Source organism: Papilio xuthus, unplaced genomic scaffold (genome assembly GCF_000836235.2).
Source record: "Papilio xuthus unplaced genomic scaffold, Pxut_1.1 DF827542.1, whole genome shotgun sequence".
NCBI lineage: Eukaryota > Metazoa > Arthropoda > Insecta > Lepidoptera > Papilionidae > Papilio > Papilio xuthus.
In genome coordinates, this window is record NW_013531107.1 from 1042778 (window position 1) to 1061203 (window position 18426).

Genomic DNA, 18426 nt, shown 5'->3' on the forward strand with positions numbered 1-18426 from the left:
CTTTGATTTAATAATGTCTACATTTACGAAGTTTCTTGTCTATTTTTCCATATTCTTTGGTTTGTTATGTTTCCTACTTTGATATGTGTGGTTATTGTGTTTATTACAAAAGCAATTGTGTTGATTACATTAATACACATATATACCAAATGTTAGGATGATAACTACGCATTTGTTGTCATCTAATGATTTGAAGATAGTCAAAATGTGTTTTTTAGTTAATTGTCTTAAACGATTTAAAAGTTCACAACAATGGTTAAGTCGACAAAAAGCAGATCCCTACGTTGAAAAGGCCAAAATATATAATTACAGGTGAATATTTATTAATATTAAATTCCTGGGGGAACGTTTTTAAATATGCACTACATAAAGAATAATTTTTAGGTGTCGGAGTGCTTTTAAACTTTTGGAAATGAATGAGAAAACGAATATTCTCACACCTGGATTAACTGTTATTGATCTAGGTGCTTCTCCTGGATCATGGACACAAGTTGCAGTTCAGAAAACAAATTCCGATGGAGCTGATAAAAATAAACCAAAGGGAACTGTACTGTCAATTGACAAACTTCAAATATTTCCTATACAGGTGTGTATATGTGTAACAAATAGTTATCTATTTAATTGATATACAGTTGGAGTTTAAAGTGTTTTATCATAATCATTCAATTAAGTATCTTATGTTGTAAAGAAGTATGTATATGTACAAATAAGCTAAGTCTTATTTCCATACTCAAGGTAACAATCACTGGTCAGTATAACAATGCATACAGCTTTATTCAACTATTGTTCATATTGTATAATATACAATTTATATTTGCAGGGTGCTACAATTATGAGTAATATGGATTTCTCAACAATAGCAGCACATGATAAGGTTGTGGAAACACTTAATGGCAAGAAGGTTGATTTAGTTTTATCTGATATGGCCCCAAGTGCGACTGGCATTAGAGAATTAGACAAGGATAGAATTATAGGACTCTGTTACATGGCAATTAGATTTGCCGCTCTAGTCACTAAAGTTGATGGCAATTTATTATTTAAAGTTTGGGATGGAAAGGAAGTACCAATATTAGAAATGGATTTGGAAAGATTTTATAAAAGTACAAAGATATTGAAGCCAAGAGCAAGTAGATCTGATTCCTCCGAAAAGTTTATACTTGCAAGAGGATTTAAGGGTATTCAGAGGCCATTGCAAAATGGGCGCTGGGGTTAAAAAACTCATTAATCTGACTTATACAAAACAATGATCAACAATGCAAGCCTTTTATGGAAAAGAGAATAATAATCAGCATGATGAAAATTACATACTATGATCATTTAAATATGTATTATTTTGTCTGAATATTAAATAATATAGAATTATTATATATTAGCATTTTGATGCTAAATAAGATCAAATTTATTTTCAATTATTTTCTGTTTTACATATTTTATAATGTACAAACTCATCAGTCATAATTAAAAATGAATCGGACAAAAAGTCAAAACATTGATTTATATTAGTACATGAGAAATGTTACTTTTGGTTTAATTATAAACTTCTATTAAGTGACATTGTTAGCTATTAGTTTAAAGTCATAATAAAATGTTACTAGTCTTGTAGTACTAGGGTTGATGTCTTCCATTAATCTTGCTCATTTTTTATTAAAAGTTAGTTTAGGTTTTGTTTAATATTCATTCATTGTGTAATTTTATTCTAACAAATGCCATTTGTATATAGAATGTACTTATCAAATAAAAGACGATATTTTAATAATTTGAATATATTTATTTCATTCTAATATATGAAGCATATATATTTCTCAGTTACCAGCTACATAGTATACCATAGACATGCAAATATAACTTTAATAAAATTATTATTGTTAATTTATGCATGCCATAGCATATTTTTATATACATTTTTTTTAAATTACCAGATAAGCTTTAAATTATTAACCAATGCAAGACTCCTGATTTATAGATTAAAAAATATCACAAGTTTTTGTTGTAAAATGCCAATAAATATAAGCATTAATTTTGTAAAATTTGGACGTAAGTAGTTATAAATAATCTTTTTAAAATTAATAAAAATATATGTCTCCTGTTCTATATGTGGCCAGTTGTAAAGTAAGCTTTTAGCTTAGTTGCTTTGATTAAAATAAACTAATCTACGACGCAAAACTACATATAATTTTTATTTTGCGAATGTCTTGTGCACGACACAACCATATGTATTGCCTTCATGAAGAAATAAAACAAAGATAAATATTTAAAGTAAAGATCCTTAAAAGCATATCAGCATTTGAAGCGTTTGCACTCTTCGATTTTTTAAAAATATGAAGTCGCGTAGAAGATGACAAAAATTAAAAACTGCAAAAGTGTAGTACCATCGTAGATAAATGCGTTAAGCAGAAAAATATTAATCAGATCTATAAATTATAGAAGGCCATTGATAGTAGTAGACTAAACTCATGTGCGTGTAAATGTAAAAAGAGAGAATTGTCTCTAGGACATAGTCATCCCTCTCTGCCTACTGCTTTTGTTTAAACTGTTGCGGTTGGATTATCTAAGATTTTATTTTTATTAGAAGTCTTTGGGCATATATATATATATACATTGCCATAAATAATTACATATATACAGCTAATTATATACTGTCTGTCACATATAACTAAACGCTAAAACTATAAAACATTAAAAAGTGCGTCACATTATAGAAAAAGTTGTAACATTTTCACAATGTAAATGCAATTGCTGCATCAACTGAAGGATTTATGAAAATATTTTTCTACGACATTGATGCACCAGATGTGCTCATAGCTTTAAAATATTTTATACATTTGGACAAGTTCAGTGTCATTACGAATTATTTCGTTGGGAACTCGCCTGGCGAGCCGATGGCACTGAACTTGTTAGGGACGTTACATCAGCTCATTCTATAGAAAGAGTTATATCTTTGAAGAGACTAACGCTTCGCAGAATCGGTTGATATATCCGTGGTGTGGTTTTATACGAAGTGCGTGCGCGTGCCGTTTGAGAGCTTGTTGAGTTGTGCGGCGGAGAGCAGACTGGAGTGCGCGGCGTGGTCGAGCAGCAGGAGCCGCTCGCCGCGCTCGTCGGCGAACTGCTGCGCGCATTGCATCGACGATATTTCATAGGAGAAACTGATCACAGTAGCTATTGCGTACATGAATGATGCCAGCAATAGCGAACTCGTGAAGTCTGAAATCAATTAGAATTATACTATAGTACTAAATGATCGCGGTAGGCCCTTTTCACTTATTGATGATGGCGACGTAAAGGGACCTGGTGCTTTCTTTGTGACAATAATTGAGGAAATCAAGTTGTTACGGTTCTAGAGGCAGATATTAAACCTTAACATAATTGCTAACAGGTAATAGCTCAACTGTAATAGAAATATCTTGCTTGAATCTACATGTCACAAAATATTATTTGATATATAACACAATACTTACGGTACATCGTGTGACCATTGAAAAGATCGATGACGGACGGATGCCCCTCTCCGATACTGATGGCAAATATCAATAGTAACAGATTAATTAACGCTACTAAAGTCCAGGGTAATATGTACTCTTTCTTGTAGTTGACGGCCCCGTGGAGCAGCATAATGGAACACAGCAAATATATCGAAGTCATAATAGTGCTGGTGTAGAGGATTTTCACCGTTACTGTAAGAAAAGTATTAACATTTAATAACCTTATTTTTTTCTCAAGACATTATTGGACGGAATACAAAAATATTTGTGGTATTTCATTACCTAATTGTTAACAAAATATTATCGCAAGACTAATAAATACCAATGAATAACAAGACTTTAACTGTACCAGAAGTTTCATATAGCAGTCTTATAAGTAGCTGATTTTATTTACTTATAGAATCATTTAGAAATGGCACGACTAAATAAAATTTATACGTGTTTACATTGTAATCTTACCGGATGCTAGATCTTGGGCTTTAGCAAATCTTCGTTGATTATTAGTACTAATAACATCGCCTTCGTGAAATCTTAACTGGTTGCCATAAGCTACTTCATAAAACCCTCGCCTCTCAGCATCGTCTTCCATGTCATTGTGAAGTAATGTAAGCATTTCGCCAGCATGGGAAATACCAACCAACAGTATTATCAAAAAAAATGAAGACAGCGCCTGAAAATATAAAATAGCTATTTTATTTTATTTATCTTTAAGAAAAAAAATACGCATTGCGTTTCTCGTATATACTTACAATTTGATGGACGGCTATAAGAATTGTGCCTTGACGTAAATTGAAAAAGAACACAAAATTGTTCACACGTCTTATCATTTTATTTAAAAATTTACATTCCTTTGGGTTACCGAACATTTTTGTTATTTTTATATGACGGAGTAATTTAGAGCATAGTTGAATGATATAAAAACATCCAGGCGCTTCAAAGCGTACGGTAAGGTCGAAGTATTCGACATTGCGCATGTTTTATTTCATCGATTTTTCTAATCTCCTGGTGCGCATGTTTTTAATATTTGATATTCTTTTGACATAAAGGCACAGGCACAACGCGGATTGTTGTCAATTGATTTTATTGATCAACTACTGCGTAGGAGGTACAAAAACTTTTAAACAAATATGTTAAAAAACTCTTATAAAGGTAGCAAACATTGTGCGTTAACCGCATGCTGACTGCAGACGGTGTAAATTAGCTATTTTCGCTGGCAATATTGTCATGCTATCATATAAAATAAAGGTTAATTCCCTTTCCTGTACATTCTCTCCTTTATCCTCAAAAAGCATGGCACGATCTGCAATCACCACGGTCACTATTTAGTCAATAAAAAAACATAGCCTAATATTATTTTCTCTTTAATGAGACATGTGTGTTCTCATTTCGAGGCTTTTTTTGGAATGTAAAGGTCATGTTATACGTTGCTCGGGAGCGCATTTACTATGGAAGGTATTAGAAATCTTTGTCAAGCGGTTGACAGAAAAGGCATGATGTAAAATTCCAAACACATTTAATTATTATAAATTAGTTTTAATTCACAACTTACAATAGTAGTGATAACATTATGACTTTATGTACCAAACTTTTAGTTGGCGTTAGTATATTTGGATTATATTATATTGAACTAAAATCTATCACAAATAAAAAAATAATATGTACACGAATTTTGCTTAAAACGTTGATTTCGAAAATCATACCGTTGAAGAAATTAAAAATGAATACATTAGACACTTACATGAGAAATAAAAAAGCGATTTACATCTAGCAGTTCATAACTTGTTTAACTATGTATGAATTTAGAATAACTTATATCAAGTAGACGTGATCGATTGAATATGATGACGAGAAAGTAAATTACATCATGTATGGGACTTAGTATTCCTTAATTTGCGAACATTTAAACCCAAGACCATTTGCCTAGAGAAGTCTACTTGATAAAGGACATGACTTAATTTTCTAAACATATCGGCATTGATAATAAGTGTCATTATAAATTTGAGAATAATTTTGTTTTGTAAAAGGGTGCTATTGAATAATCTACAAATTATTAAATTGATTGAACATATAAAGAATCAGATTTTGTTCGTAATTATTTAAGTCATCGATTACATTGTTAGTTAAAGAAAATACGATATATGTGACAAATCCTCATGTAGTCAAAGGCAGTTTTATGCCGATCGCTATGAATTAGTTTACGTTCTAGGGACGGATTGAACTAAATTTGTTTTGATGCTGTTACAAAGTTGTCTTTATACATACGTACAAGTCTGAATCGATTTGTTAGATTGACATCTTAATTAAGTGTATTTAAATTTAGAGGCCCGTTATAAAAACGACGAGAAGAAAGTAACAAAAATATTTATTGCCTTAATATATATCGTAGCAAAAAAAAACTATCGCAATTTGTGTGAAATAAATTAGCATCATTTTATGGGCTCTTTTATTGAATATTGTACAAAAGAATTGGTTTGTAATTTATTAAAAGCAAAGTGAAAACTATTTCCAAGAAGTAGGTGCTAAATTAAATTCCAGTTAGTACGAGCGTACGATAAATGCAAAATCAATGTATTGTCATATGATAGTTACACATTAAGCCCGCTACACACATTCAGTTTTAACTAAACACTTGAACTGTGCCGTTAAAACTATAGATGTGTAGAGAGCTTTACTGTGTTTTTGACTACCTTGACCCTTGTATTGACACATATCTACTAGCTGTCACCTGCGACTCCGTCGGCGGGAAATTAAAAAAAATTAATAGCCTATGTCTTCTACCAGACTATGTTCTACAACTAACGCCAAAATTTCAGCCAGACATATGCAACAGTTCTGGACATACCTTCTACCAAACATCTATCCATACGTCGAAACATTCGCATTTACAATATTAGTAAGATGTTTTGTCAAAGAGAATGTCAAAGATGACAGTATATGCCAATACAAATGTCACTGTCATCAAAATCCACATTTATATACACAACCGTGATCTAAACATGCGAACGGTATTAAGATTACAATATTATACAGACTTATTTCTAAAAAATATGCAAATGTATAATATAAATAATTACTACGAAAATAGCCGATATACCCTAATACGAGGTTAGATTTTTTTTGGAGTTGCATTTGTTTGATTAAAGTTACATGAATGAAATTGGAATAAAATTTAGACGAAACGTACTCACAAACAACTTTCTACTATTTTAATGGACTAAGTAGCATAATTATTATATTCGTGACTTTAAAACTCGTTCAAGTAAACACTTCAGGGGTGTCACACATATTATGTATCAAGTTTTTTTTTTAATTTAGACAAATGGCAAACTCCTTGGCTTATCTACATTTTGGTTTTTAATAAATGTTAGTGGACAAGTATACACGATATAAAAAAAGTAATTTTTTTTATCTTAAATTTATCACATGATCAATGAAACATACATGAATAACTTTTTAATACAATGTTAGAATAAATGGTGTTCAAGTTAGTACATACATCTAAAATTTCATGAGTTATACAAAATATAAAAAAAAAATTCATTAGATAATTCGTATTTTATATTCACACGTAAAAATAACTAGATTTAGCTATTAATAAATTATACAAGGTACAAAATTATTAAATATAGCAATACTCAAGCACTATAACGTGAGACCTGAATCCGATGACGTAAAAAGGAATCAGTTGGTGAATATTTTATGAGACTAACGTATGAGAGTGTACTAAACGCTATGTGGTCAAATATGTAACGCAAGGATGTGTGGGGTGCTCGCGTCTCATGTTATTGCACACGTATAGCACCTAATATGCTGGGAACAATATACTTATACTGACCGTAGGGCGACGTATGCATGAAATATAAATCAAGGGTCTCAAATGTGGTCTAAACTAAGATGTAATTAGATAAGAAAAATTATTAAATGGCTTTTAATCAATTTGTAAACATTTATATTTGTAATCTATAATACAGCTGTACCTTGAAAATTAAAAAAAAAATAGTTTTTTTTTGTTTTTATCAAGTCAATACATCCTTTGTATGGCTTCCATTCTTAATTTTGTTGTATTTTAAAATCAATTTTCAACCATCTATTGAGTTTGAATTTAACTCGCTCACATTTCTTAAACACTTGATGTACTCTTTAATATCACCACATAACAACTAATGCTAATGTATTTATAACTAGGCACATAATGATAATTACAATAGTATATAGAATACATAAGTTGATTTGAATAAATGGACAATCGGGATACTAGACAATATTCACATAATGTTATAATTACATAACACTTATATTCACAATGTATTTTTGTTGTTAAGTAACAATACCTTACTCTAATACCTTATAATACTAATCACAAAACCGTTGTCGTTTACAGCCTGTTATTTGTTAGTGTATATAATAGTTGGACATTAATAATTCAATCATTTTTTATAAGATTTCTTGATTTTTCCGAATTGCAGAAATAAAAAAAACTACTTTTAAAATCTATTAATAAATTGAAAATGTCAGTATAATCTTGGTATAATTTTTGGTTATATCACTTTTTCTAGTCAAATTTTTAGCTTGAAATCTCTAATAATATGTGTAATAAATTTTGATTGTTATAATATTTGATTTCATTTTTCAACTATTAAAAATATTTTTTTATAAAGTGATTGCATGTTTAATACATTAATAACTGTCAGAAAAGTCATAGAACATCAAAATGTATCATAAATTCAAATACCTCCCTTTTCTTAGTATACAACTGAGGAATAAATCTTATATAAGTTGCATAGAAAATTCAATTGTGTAGTTAAACATTTATATATTTAAATGTTTGCTCATATTTAATTTCACATAAATTTTTTTCAAAGACCATCAGACTGTGCAAAAATTTTAAAAAGTTTCGTTGTAACATTTTGTATGTGATTTTATTACATTTGAATGCTTCAATTACCATATTGATTTTACCATTTTAAATAACCATAGAGCAAGACTATTTTGAGTTTAAATATTATGTGACAAAATTAAAAAAGTATAGTGCAAATGATGCATTCAAACATAATCATTTCTTTCTTTGTTCAATGAACAAAACTTTTATATCTATAAAATAGACTAGAAAAATAGCATTTCATTCTATCCAAAATCCAAATGGCATTTACAGTCAGTAAAAAAGGAATTAATGTAGACAGGACATGACTAAATCCATTCCATCAGTGCATTTTTAAGGAAAAGGCTTAATCTAATGCTACGCGAGTTTGGTAGTTCATGAAATAGTGCAAGAATTCCGACCTGTGCAGTTGAGTCGGGTGTTGTGAGGGTGCTTCGGTGGCCGGGCTCGATGTCTACTGGGGGCGGCCGATATCGCGTATGACTTTAAATGTGACTTTAAAGTGGTCGGCAATGGCAATCGCTCCAGCCCATACACGGAAGTACGCGCAACAATCGCACGACAACACAACTCTTGAAGACTGAGAACTGAAAATAAAGAATTCATTCACTCACTCATTAAATACGGAAGTAATTATAATCAGATCGGAATTTATATGATACATTACTGGGTGACGTGTTTTTAAGATATTGTGTCTTAGTAATATAAAATCCAAGAAAAATACGTAATAAAAGATATCTTGATAATATTAGACAAAAGATTACGTCAACACATTCCTAAAATCAACTATTGAAAAGGAAAATTATGGTTTAGTCACACTATCAGTATGTAGCAATTAATTATCAATCTTCACCCATAAGGCTAGAGATTATGGATTGCCATTTTCTAAAGAATAAAAAAAATATGTATATACCTTTATTACTTCTCCAGAGCCTTTCCATGCCATTCCTGTGTAGAGCCATGCGGGAGAGTTCACAGAAGCTCTCCCGAATATTAAAGTCACAGAGTGGGCTGACTTCAAAGAAAGCCATGTGGTTCTTGGCTGCATACTGTTCCGCATCTCGCTCTTGTACTTGACGTTTGAATGCGAGGTGCAATCGGTTACCAACTAACACTTTAGGTACACCAGGTGCATGCTGGAATAAGAGTTTTTAAATCTTACTAATATTGTAAATGTGAAAGTTTAGATGGATGGATAGATGTTTCTTACAAGGTATCAATGCAACAGTTCAATTCTTCAACAATTCTACAAATCTTGATGAAATTTGGCACAAATGTTGAACATAGTCTCGAAGAACATAAGCTATAAATTAAGTTTTTTTTTAATTCTGCGTGGACGGAGTTGCGGGTGACAGCTAGTTTATAAATAAGCTGTTCCACTAGAATTGTTTAAATCATATAATAGGAAAATTCTATAACTTTAGCTTACCTTTTCTACTTCTTCTAGCCACCTGTCTATACTATCAAAAGACCATTTGTTAGTTATATCATAGACCAGAAGGATACCTTGAGCACCACGAGAGTATGAGCGTATAATTGTACAAAAACGTCCCTGGCCTGAGGTGTCCCATAGCTGAAGCTTCACTCTTTTACCGTCCAATAAGATTGTTGTTGTTTTGTAAGCTGTAAAAGTAAATCAAATATTTATAATTGTCTCATTGCAAAAAATTTTATTACTGATTTTACATTTTCTAATTAATTTGAGTATAAAAAAGGTTATTTAACATCATATGTAACGTCATTTGTGTGAATAGTTAATATAATTTTATACATATTAGACATTTTCATTTTGTTACTTGAATAATTATTATTGCAGTAAAACTGTACATTACAATTAAATGAAATTACCACTTCCACTGCAGAAAGGTGAATCTGCAGATCCATCCTCTAAGTCTTGGAGAATTTCCTGTTTACCCACATCAGAGTCTCCCACAAGTAGCACCTTCAGGAGATAGTCATATGATTTAGGAGCTGCCGGTGGCCTGCCTATAACCAGAGTTTCCATTTATACTAACTAAAACACATTATGCCAATTAAAATTGACAAATAATATCTAATCAAGTTATAATTAATAATAATTTTGTATTTTTGATCTATTACTAAAGATAAAAACGTTGTTAAACGAATTAAAACAGATTCGCTCCAGTAATTTACGAGTGCTAGTAAACTGGAACATTATATAGTTGAAAAATAAACAATACCTGTTCTTTGATGATGAGATCGAGGTAATGTGGTACTGCCATTTTGCACGACCTGGTTAGTCGCTTGCTGTGGTGCTGCTACCATTCCTGTCGTCGTAAACATAGTTCCAAATAATCTCTCCTGATCTCCAGGTGGTCTTTACCACACGCAATCGTATACATAATACCGTCCAAAATTAATCGATTGCACGTCCCATGTACGAAACAAGATCATGCAATTATTATCAGTTCCAACGCCTTTTTACGATTTCTAACTAATATACTTTTAAACACAACACTTTCAGTCTGTACGCAAAATATACATACACAGTTCAAAAGGTCGACATTTATTATTGCACTGTCCAATTCGTTTGTTCTAATTACACAGGAAGAGTTAATTGACATGAAATGTAAACTACATCACTAACAAAATTAGTTTACATTTATGCGACACAAAACATTTCACATCACACATAAATAGGCAAAATTTGGTGAACGACGAAATTTAGATTGACACAGATAAAATAAACAACAAGTCATTTTATAATTGAAAGTTTCAAAGACACCTCCTTTATAATCTGTAGTAGTAGTTGGCATAGTTTAAATGACGTTCCCATTTTATTTGTTTCGAACAAAAACAAAATATTAGTATATTTTATAAGTAGAGAGAATAGATTTTAAGTTAATGAATTGAATAAAAATTCTTTATCAAACCAGACTACGCAACGAACTGAGAAGCGAAATGTAGTCCAAGTGCACTTTTTCTCTATTTATTATGTGCTTTTACAAAACTACCCTACTATATTTGACTCTCTGAGTTTTTCTATCATTAGGCTTAATTTTTCTTATACTGCACAAAAGTTAGCTGTTAAGATAAGTTTGTGTAATGGATTCAAGCCTCCAAACCCTCATTACCTATCTTGCCTTTGCAAGATTGTTTGCACTAATTGATCAAAATATTTAATAAAAAAATAACACAAGAATATGAAAAAATATTTATTCTTATAATTTACTGCATAAAGGCACAATAAAATTTTTGTCTTAAACAATATACATTTTTTGTAAAAGTTTCTTTTTAATAGCAAACCAAAAAAGTGCTACATACTCTTAATAACTGTAACATCTTAAACATATATTCGAATTATTTAGGAACAATTAAAAATATCTATATAGAAGTTTTTCTATCCTATTAATAGGTTTCATAGCCAGGCAATTGGAATGTGGCACTGTATTTTTCCACCTCAGCTCTAAGGTCAGCTACCTTTTTATTGATATCAGCATTTTCTTCAATGGTTTTGTTGAAATCAACTATTTTCGGACCTGATATTTTCGTGATCTCTTGCCCAAGTTTAAGAGCCTTGTCGATAAAATCAACTACTCTATCAATGTCCGCTTCTTTAAGGCCACGAGTGGTCAAAGCAGGAGTACCTGTAAAATGTGTTCATTGTTATAAATTCCTCATTAAACCAGTGTAATTTTTGTTTTATCATGTAATGTTTATGACCATTCTATATAACAAAATGTGCACTATGGTTTACCAAGTCGTATGCCACTGGGGTTAAGTGCACTCTTGTCACCGGGCACAGTGTTCTTGTTGCAGGCGATGCTGCACAACTCCAGGATGCGTTCAGCTCGCGCACCACTTAGTCCCGCGTTCCGCATGTCAACTAGCACCAGATGTACATCAGTACCGCCGGTTGCGATGTCATAACCACGTGACATCAGACCTTCACATAAACGCTTAGCATTCTTGACTACCTGTAGAAGCAAAATATAGCTATAATTGAATAATTTCATATCCCTGTAATATTGTATAAGGTAAAATAAAATTTGATTAATTTTATTACTGAAATTATCATCATTTGTTTGTTGAAGAAAAGATAGTTATGTACTACAAACTGGTTACCTATAAAAAGCCATTACATATACATTATTTAAAAAATAGTTCGTAATAAAATACTGTGAAGAAATATTCTGTGTTAACTCACTTGTTTTTGATATTCAATAAACTCTGGTGATATTGATTGTTTCATAGTTGTTGCGATAGCTGCGATAGCGTGGTTATGAGGTCCACCCTGCAGGCCGGGGAATACAGCCTGGTTTATCTTGTTCTCAAAATCATACATGACTTTAGTGCCATTTGCATTCACCGAGCGGACACCTTTGCGGAAGAATATCACACCAGCTCTTGGTCCTCGTAATGTTTTATGCGTTGTTGTTGTAACTATGTCACAATATTCGAAAGGACTTGGTATGACACCTAAAAATTATACAATATTTGATAATATAAGCCAATAATTTTATAACAAAGGTGGTCATACAGACCAGCATAATTTGTTTATAAGTTGAATACTGTTAAGATAAAAACGATCCTTTGTTTACCTGCAGCGACAAGTCCAGATACATGAGCCATATCAGCCATCAAATACGCGCCATTTTCATCAGCAATTTGTCTGAACCGTTTGTAATCCAAACAACGTGAGTAGCAACTTATACCAGCTATTATTAAACGAGGCTTGAATAACTTTGCAGTTTCCGCCAACTTGTCGTAATCTATTAAGCCAGTTTTAGGATCCACCTAGATGATATTAAAAAGTTAAAATTAACAATACCAATAAATTTGAGTATCACTGTTAAATATAGTTAACAATATGTATGCTAGGTATCAGATAAAATGACATATTGTTTAGTTATGTTATATGTTTGTTAAATAAAGATATTTGATAATTACCTTGTAAGGCATGCTTTCAAAGAAGATAGAGGTGGCAGAGATTTTCTTAGTAGCAGTGAAGAAGCCATGAGTCAGATGACCACCATCTGGTAGATCTAAACCCATAATCCTTCCATGCGGTTCCACAACACCAGTATAAACAGCAAAGTTAGCAGGAGAACCTAAAACATATTTATAGTATAGGTTTCCAAATATTTTATTGGCTTGGAACATTGTATGATTTGCTACAAAGAAAACAATTTTAGGTGTGATGTGGCGGCCACTGCCCATATGAATTTTAGTCACCAATATATTTGATTGAGTCTGTACTAAAACTTTTCCGTCTCAGACAATCATAAGCAAGTAAAAACTAAGAAACAAATTAAACTGTTATGCAAGAAATAACATTTCTTTTTTTCCTTCGTTTATGATAGTTTACTATAACTTGGCATTGATTAATTCAATGAAACCATCGGCTTCCACAAGTTGAAATATGTTGTAAGTATTAGTAACATGTACCTGAGTATGGCTGAACATTAACACCCCACTGCTCACCGCTCAGTCTAAATGCTTCAAGGGAACGTTTTTGTGCTAATATTTCTATTTCATCTATGTATTCATTTCCTCCATAGTATCTGTAAAATAAGAAAATTATTAAATCATATCTAACAAATTATATTAATTGTGATTAATTTGTCAATTGATCATGATTGAAAAATTAACAATAATTATTTATATAGTAACTATAATTGTTACGAAGATTTTGCAATAGTTTTATGTCTCAGCTAATAGTTAGAAATTCATTTTTTTATTTAAATTAGATTGTGAGATAGTTTTATACATCTTTCAAAAAGTAATCTTGTTTAATGTTTCACAATTAAATTTAAAAAATTGATCAATACAGTGTTCTTACCTTTGATGTGGCATTCCTTCTGAATACTTATTGTGAAGACATGAACTGAGGCATTGTAGTACTGGTACTGATGTAAAATTTTCCGAAGCGATCATCTCCAAGCCATGTCGTTGACGCTGCTTTTCTTTCTTTATTATTTCGAACAACTCTGGATCCGTGTCCCACAAATTACCATTCAGAAGACTGTTCATAATTGCTGATTTATGTATAAACTTCTTTGATATAAAAGTCTGAAATTTACCGTAAATGTTACTTAAAGTATTAACTGTATTCAACTGGCGAGCGCGTTTTGACTACGATGCAAATAATGGTTAAGGTCTTTTAATACAAAGATCGCGGTCGAATTGACCTCACAGTGTTATCTTTATAACGCAATCACAAACAAATGTTGATTCTTATTTGTTTCGACAATTCGATAACATCAGTTCTATATCGTCACTACATGCGTAATATACACTAAAGATTCTCAGTAATAATTATGTTATTAGCACATCGTACGTGATATTACTTACTTCTATTATAAGTTACTTAAGTTAACCTCTTAATGACATGTGTTTGAATTCGTGTAACAACACAAAAACCAAAAACTTTTTGTCCCTAATTGGTTAAATTAAGGAGTAAACGTACCTTAAAGTTTATATTCCTCTGAGCTGAATTTATAGAGCTTTCTACCAGTGTCCCCGAAGTTGGACAAAATTTTGAAATCGCTGTACTGTAACACTGTTTAAGTAATTTGCCATTCATTTTTAACATAAAATCGAGCTGTATGTATTCGAAACTCTGTTTAATATAGAAATGTTTTGTATTAACATGAACGAAAATAATCAATACTGATAACCCATTATGAACTTTATAATCGTCCACCTTGACGTTTGTAGGTTTAAAAATAACAGAGTTGCCAACCTGACCCTTCTTGTTGATAATAAAGTTGGTTGTATTTTGTATTGTTAAAATTTAATTACATGGAGTATTACTTTGTTATTATAATGTTTTATTCTGATTTTATTTCCATATTAATATAAAAAAGGCAAACAGAATAGTTCCACATAAATTTTCGTTGAGTTTAGAAAAGGAATAAAAAAAAAACAAATTAATTAAATTATTTCACACAAAAATCCTGGCATGGGGGCTTAAGTGGAATTCTTTATTACATCACTTTGAAATGTGTACAAAGTAGCAAAATAGGTAGTTCCATATTTTTCCCTTGTACGGCGAGGGTCTTATGTTTCTGGTCAAGCTATAATGAATGGGTAAGTGGTATTCCATGAATCAAAAAAATCACTTATTTTTAGCAACTTTTGGTGATATGAGGTGCGGTTTTCCTCCCTCTTTACCTGAAAAATCGTGTTTTTTTAGTAGAAAAAATATAAAAATATAATTAATTTATACATTAAATCTACGTCATAATTCAGAAGACATTTTGCCATTTTATGAAACCCAACCTTCCTTTTGAGTCTCACGTGATTAATTTACAATCGCTACTTATTAATAACTATGAATTTTTCATACTTAGGTATTATGTCGAAGTCAGTTGCGATCACTGACGTAAGGTAACAAGGGAGGAAAAGGCAACAACAGTGTGTAATTCAAATGGAATACCAGAGAAGTATAAAACATTGCTGTGTATCGCGATGGCTGAACGGTAAGAAGATAATTTATCTAGTAATTGAAAATAATAATATGTATTCTGCAACACTCTGGAAGCTAGCCGCTAGCCATATTCACATGAACAGCGCCAAGCAACTTGATTTTTAATTTTAAATGATTCTTATTTCCCGCCGAACACAAATGTAGATTGCTTTTGTATTATATTACCACTTATATAATGATCACAACGTAATTTAAACTATCATTTATAATTCACATATATCTATATGTTGTCTTTTATTATAAAGATATATCTTGTGTAGTATTTTCACTCTCCTATGCACTCGCGGATGTTAAACTAACTTATAACGAATGTCGAAGTACAATGGTTTGTTTGAATTAACAGTCTATAGACATCCTTATCATTTATTATGCTGACATTTCCAGTGACTTATTGGCTAATACAATGACAATCGGTCCCTTCACACCAATTTAAACTTATATATAAAATTAGTTACCATACTCCTCCGAAACGACTTGACCTAATTTTATGAAATTTTATATGCATATTCAGTAGGTCTAAGAATCGGCTACTATCTATTTTTTAATCGCAGACAGAGGCACGGGCGACAGCTAGTGATGATATTAATTTAACTGCGTTTATAAAATTACTTATATAATTATCAAAATTGGTAGTACTTAATTGCATGATACTGTAGTATTTCAACAATTTTTAGTTTTATATGATCCTACTTTATTTTTCTATAAAATTCTAACATAATTGCTTTTACGTCCAATATCGTTCAGGATTTAAACGTAATCTTTCGATTTCAAATGTCATACATAATTTAAAAGCCTATATCAGAAAACCGATACACGAGAAAATCTTTGTGACAAAAATTTTATAAAAATGTGTCTAACGCAAAATTGTTATTGGTGTTGACGACAAGACGATCGGCGTCTGATTATTGTATTGCTTAAAATATTTTTCTAACCATTATACAACGGTTACGATGTTGCATTTAAAATACACATCCTAAACCTTTGAAAGTCATAATGGGAAGTAAGCAATACTAAAGGCCAGTGCGACTCCAGAGAGCCATTAGCTCGTAAAAAGATGTGGCCTTTAATATAATCCAAGAATTCTCTTGAGCACTTACACAATTGCAAGACAGCAAGATTCTTTTGTCGAGAAATATTTGCTGAACGGACTTGAAGAATTTTTCTGAATAGCTTTTGAATTCTTGAAAAAGAAATCTTTATTTCTATAAACACTAGATAGAATTTTGTTCATTTTCACATTGGATATGTTTAATGACGAAGTTAACGCTCTATTGTCAAAGTCTTAAGATTAGTTTAGAAATACTGCTTCCGTATCTGAATTCGAACTTGCATTTATACGGTAATTGGTAACCTTTATCAATATCTCTGGTTTAACGATTGTTTGTAAGTAAATGTTATGGTGCAGAAAAAAATTGTAAAGCATTGGCGTTAATCGCATGATGTAGATTGCATTGTACAATTAAGTTGATTGAATATTAACCAAATTAAATTGTGTACGCAATTACTAAATACACACATACATATTATGGGATTGTCAACCAATTACGTGTTAATTAACTGTAGCTCTACATTTTCATATGTAATAATAATTTGTTCTCTATATAGAAATTATGTTCAAAGTATAATTTTCTTGTTTATCTGGGTACGTTTGAGAAACGAACTTGGGAACAACTAATTAATGACCGTGTATTATGAACGATGAAACTTTCTTTGGTAGATAGTTTCTGATTGATTGGATAATTAAACGTCCAAAGGGAAGATCAACATAGAACATCCTTAGAGTCTACGGGTACAGTCACAATAAAAAACCCTTGGATGCCCATTTTAAACAATCGAATAGTCTAGGTTAAAGATTGACTCATAATAGAAAAAAATAAGTTAACAAAGTAATAGCTTTACTACTTATTGACCTTTTTTCTATAGATTAAGTATTCTTTTTATTTATCGTCCTCCCCTTAAAGAACAAAGAAAATCAATCGCGTTTACCATCAAAATTCAACTGCCGTAACGCTGGTTTAAAAAAATGTTTTATTAATGAGAACGAGATAGGTGATACTATGTTTTTATAAAAGTGAATACCACAAATATACAACTGTCGTGGTCGATGAGCGATGACATAGTAACACGTTGTATTATAACATAAAGTCGGCCCACTGTACGTCAGCGTCCCTTTTATTAAACACATCGTCCTCATTCTATTCACAACTTATGAATTGGTTCAAGGGAATTGTTATCTCTAACATAAACTCAGTACAATCATAACTATTAATCAAGTGATGAAGTTTATACATATAATTCTAATAAAATGTACAGTATGTTTAAACCTAAGTATAGAATATTAAAAAGTAAGCCTGTATGGATAGTCTTAATGTGAAATTTATATTAATAAAACATCCTGTGAAATACATAACGTATAATTAACCGTATAAATTGAAGAACACGTCTGAAATAAGACCAAAGTTCCAACTTGTATAAGCATTTGTAGTTTGTTCTTTGTTCTAAAATTATATTTACTTGTCTAGCTGTCTAGACAATAATTATATCCTACGGCTAGCAAATGTCGATTGTATATATTTTATTTACTTATTAAATAGAACGGTAGATTAAGTATA

At 31.2% G+C, this 18426-nt stretch overlaps 5 protein-coding genes across 7 annotated transcripts in view; 2 read left to right on the forward strand and 3 right to left on the reverse strand.

The window, feature by feature from the left end:
• Nucleotides 1-60: 60 nt before the first annotated feature.
• On the forward strand, nt 61-1356 carry Mrm2 (Mitochondrial rRNA methyltransferase 2). The gene is made up of 3 exons (XM_013313605.1): nt 61-312; nt 385-586; nt 821-1356. Exons 1-3 carry the CDS (start codon nt 158-160, stop codon nt 1211-1213), a joined length of 750 nt encoding a protein of 249 aa, XP_013169059.1. The 5' UTR covers nt 61-157; the 3' UTR covers nt 1214-1356.
• Nucleotides 1357-2587: 1231 nt separating this feature from the next.
• LOC106119063 (uncharacterized) lies at nt 2588-5901 on the reverse strand. Its single transcript, XM_013313909.1, has 4 exons — nt 4232-5901; nt 3942-4152; nt 3459-3674; nt 2588-3204 (listed from the first exon to the last, which is right to left on the reverse strand). The coding sequence occupies exons 1-4, from the start codon at nt 4454-4456 to the stop codon at nt 2990-2992; spliced, it is 867 nt and encodes a 288-aa protein (XP_013169363.1). The 5' UTR covers nt 4457-5901; the 3' UTR covers nt 2588-2989.
• Nucleotides 5901-11050, reverse strand: Rab40 (RAS oncogene family member Rab40). Its single transcript, XM_013313908.1, has 5 exons — nt 10563-11050; nt 10210-10347; nt 9791-9984; nt 9275-9497; nt 5901-8948 (listed from the first exon to the last, which is right to left on the reverse strand). Exons 1-5 carry the CDS (start codon nt 10663-10665, stop codon nt 8737-8739), a joined length of 870 nt encoding a protein of 289 aa, XP_013169362.1. The 5' UTR covers nt 10666-11050; the 3' UTR covers nt 5901-8736.
• A 500-nt stretch (nt 11051-11550) lies between these two features.
• Shmt (serine hydroxymethyl transferase) lies at nt 11551-16087 on the reverse strand. 3 transcript variants are annotated; one of them, XM_013313720.1, is made up of 9 exons: nt 15980-16087; nt 14792-14944; nt 14165-14394; nt 13771-13886; nt 13273-13433; nt 12924-13119; nt 12530-12801; nt 12080-12299; nt 11551-11969 (listed from the first exon to the last, which is right to left on the reverse strand). In XM_013313720.1, the coding sequence occupies exons 2-9, from the start codon at nt 14915-14917 to the stop codon at nt 11731-11733; spliced, it is 1560 nt and encodes a 519-aa protein (XP_013169174.1). In that variant the 5' UTR covers nt 14918-14944; nt 15980-16087; the 3' UTR covers nt 11551-11730. The 3 variants fall into 3 exon arrangements, with proteins under 3 accessions (XP_013169174.1, XP_013169173.1, XP_013169175.1); XM_013313719.1 differs by lacking the exon at nt 15980-16087 and adding an exon at nt 15764-15796; XM_013313721.1 differs by lacking the exons at nt 14792-14944; nt 15980-16087 and adding an exon at nt 14677-14749 and having other exon boundaries at nt 11552-11969.
• The window catches only part of LOC106118949 (zinc finger protein 271), a 71703-nt gene continuing 69037 nt past the window's right edge, over nt 15761-18426 (forward strand). Inside the window, exon 1 of the mRNA XM_013313725.1 lies at nt 15761-15806. Coding sequence (XP_013169179.1) covers nt 15796-15806 — 11 coding nt within the window. The 5' untranslated portion in view covers nt 15761-15795. The remainder of the gene's footprint in view (nt 15807-18426) is intronic.

Excerpts from the sequence above, each read along its gene's own strand:
- Rab40 (XM_013313908.1), bottom strand. The coding sequence starts at position 10,665 with ATGTTTACGACGACAGGAATGGTAGCAGCACCACAGCAAGCGACTAAC. Across the intron at positions 10,348-10,562 it reads ATCTCATCATCAAAGAACAG|GCAGGCCACCGGCAGCTCCT; the intron begins GTATTGTTTATT and ends CTCTGGTTATAG. Across the intron at positions 8,949-9,274 it reads GCTCTGGAGAAGTAATAAAG|TTCTCAGTCTTCAAGAGTTG; the intron begins GTATATACATAT and ends CTTTATTTTCAG.
- Mrm2 (XM_013313605.1), top strand. The coding sequence starts at position 158 with ATGATAACTACGCATTTGTTGTCATCTAATGATTTGAAGATAGTCAAA. Across the intron at positions 313-384 it reads GCCAAAATATATAATTACAG|GTGTCGGAGTGCTTTTAAAC; the intron begins GTGAATATTTAT and ends AATAATTTTTAG. Across the intron at positions 587-820 it reads TTCAAATATTTCCTATACAG|GGTGCTACAATTATGAGTAA; the intron begins GTGTGTATATGT and ends TTATATTTGCAG.
- LOC106119063 (XM_013313909.1), bottom strand. The coding sequence starts at position 4,456 with ATGCGCAATGTCGAATACTTCGACCTTACCGTACGCTTTGAAGCGCCT. Across the intron at positions 4,153-4,231 it reads TTATAGCCGTCCATCAAATT|GCGCTGTCTTCATTTTTTTT; the intron begins GTAAGTATATAC and ends TTATATTTTCAG. Across the intron at positions 3,205-3,458 it reads CAATGGTCACACGATGTACC|ACTTCACGAGTTCGCTATTG; the intron begins GTAAGTATTGTG and ends AATTGATTTCAG.
- Shmt (XM_013313719.1), bottom strand. Across the intron at positions 13,434-13,770 it reads TAATGTTCAGCCATACTCAG|GTTCTCCTGCTAACTTTGCT; the intron begins GTACATGTTACT and ends AATATGTTTTAG. Across the intron at positions 11,970-12,079 it reads CCCCAGTGGCATACGACTTG|GTACTCCTGCTTTGACCACT; the intron begins GTAAACCATAGT and ends CACATTTTACAG.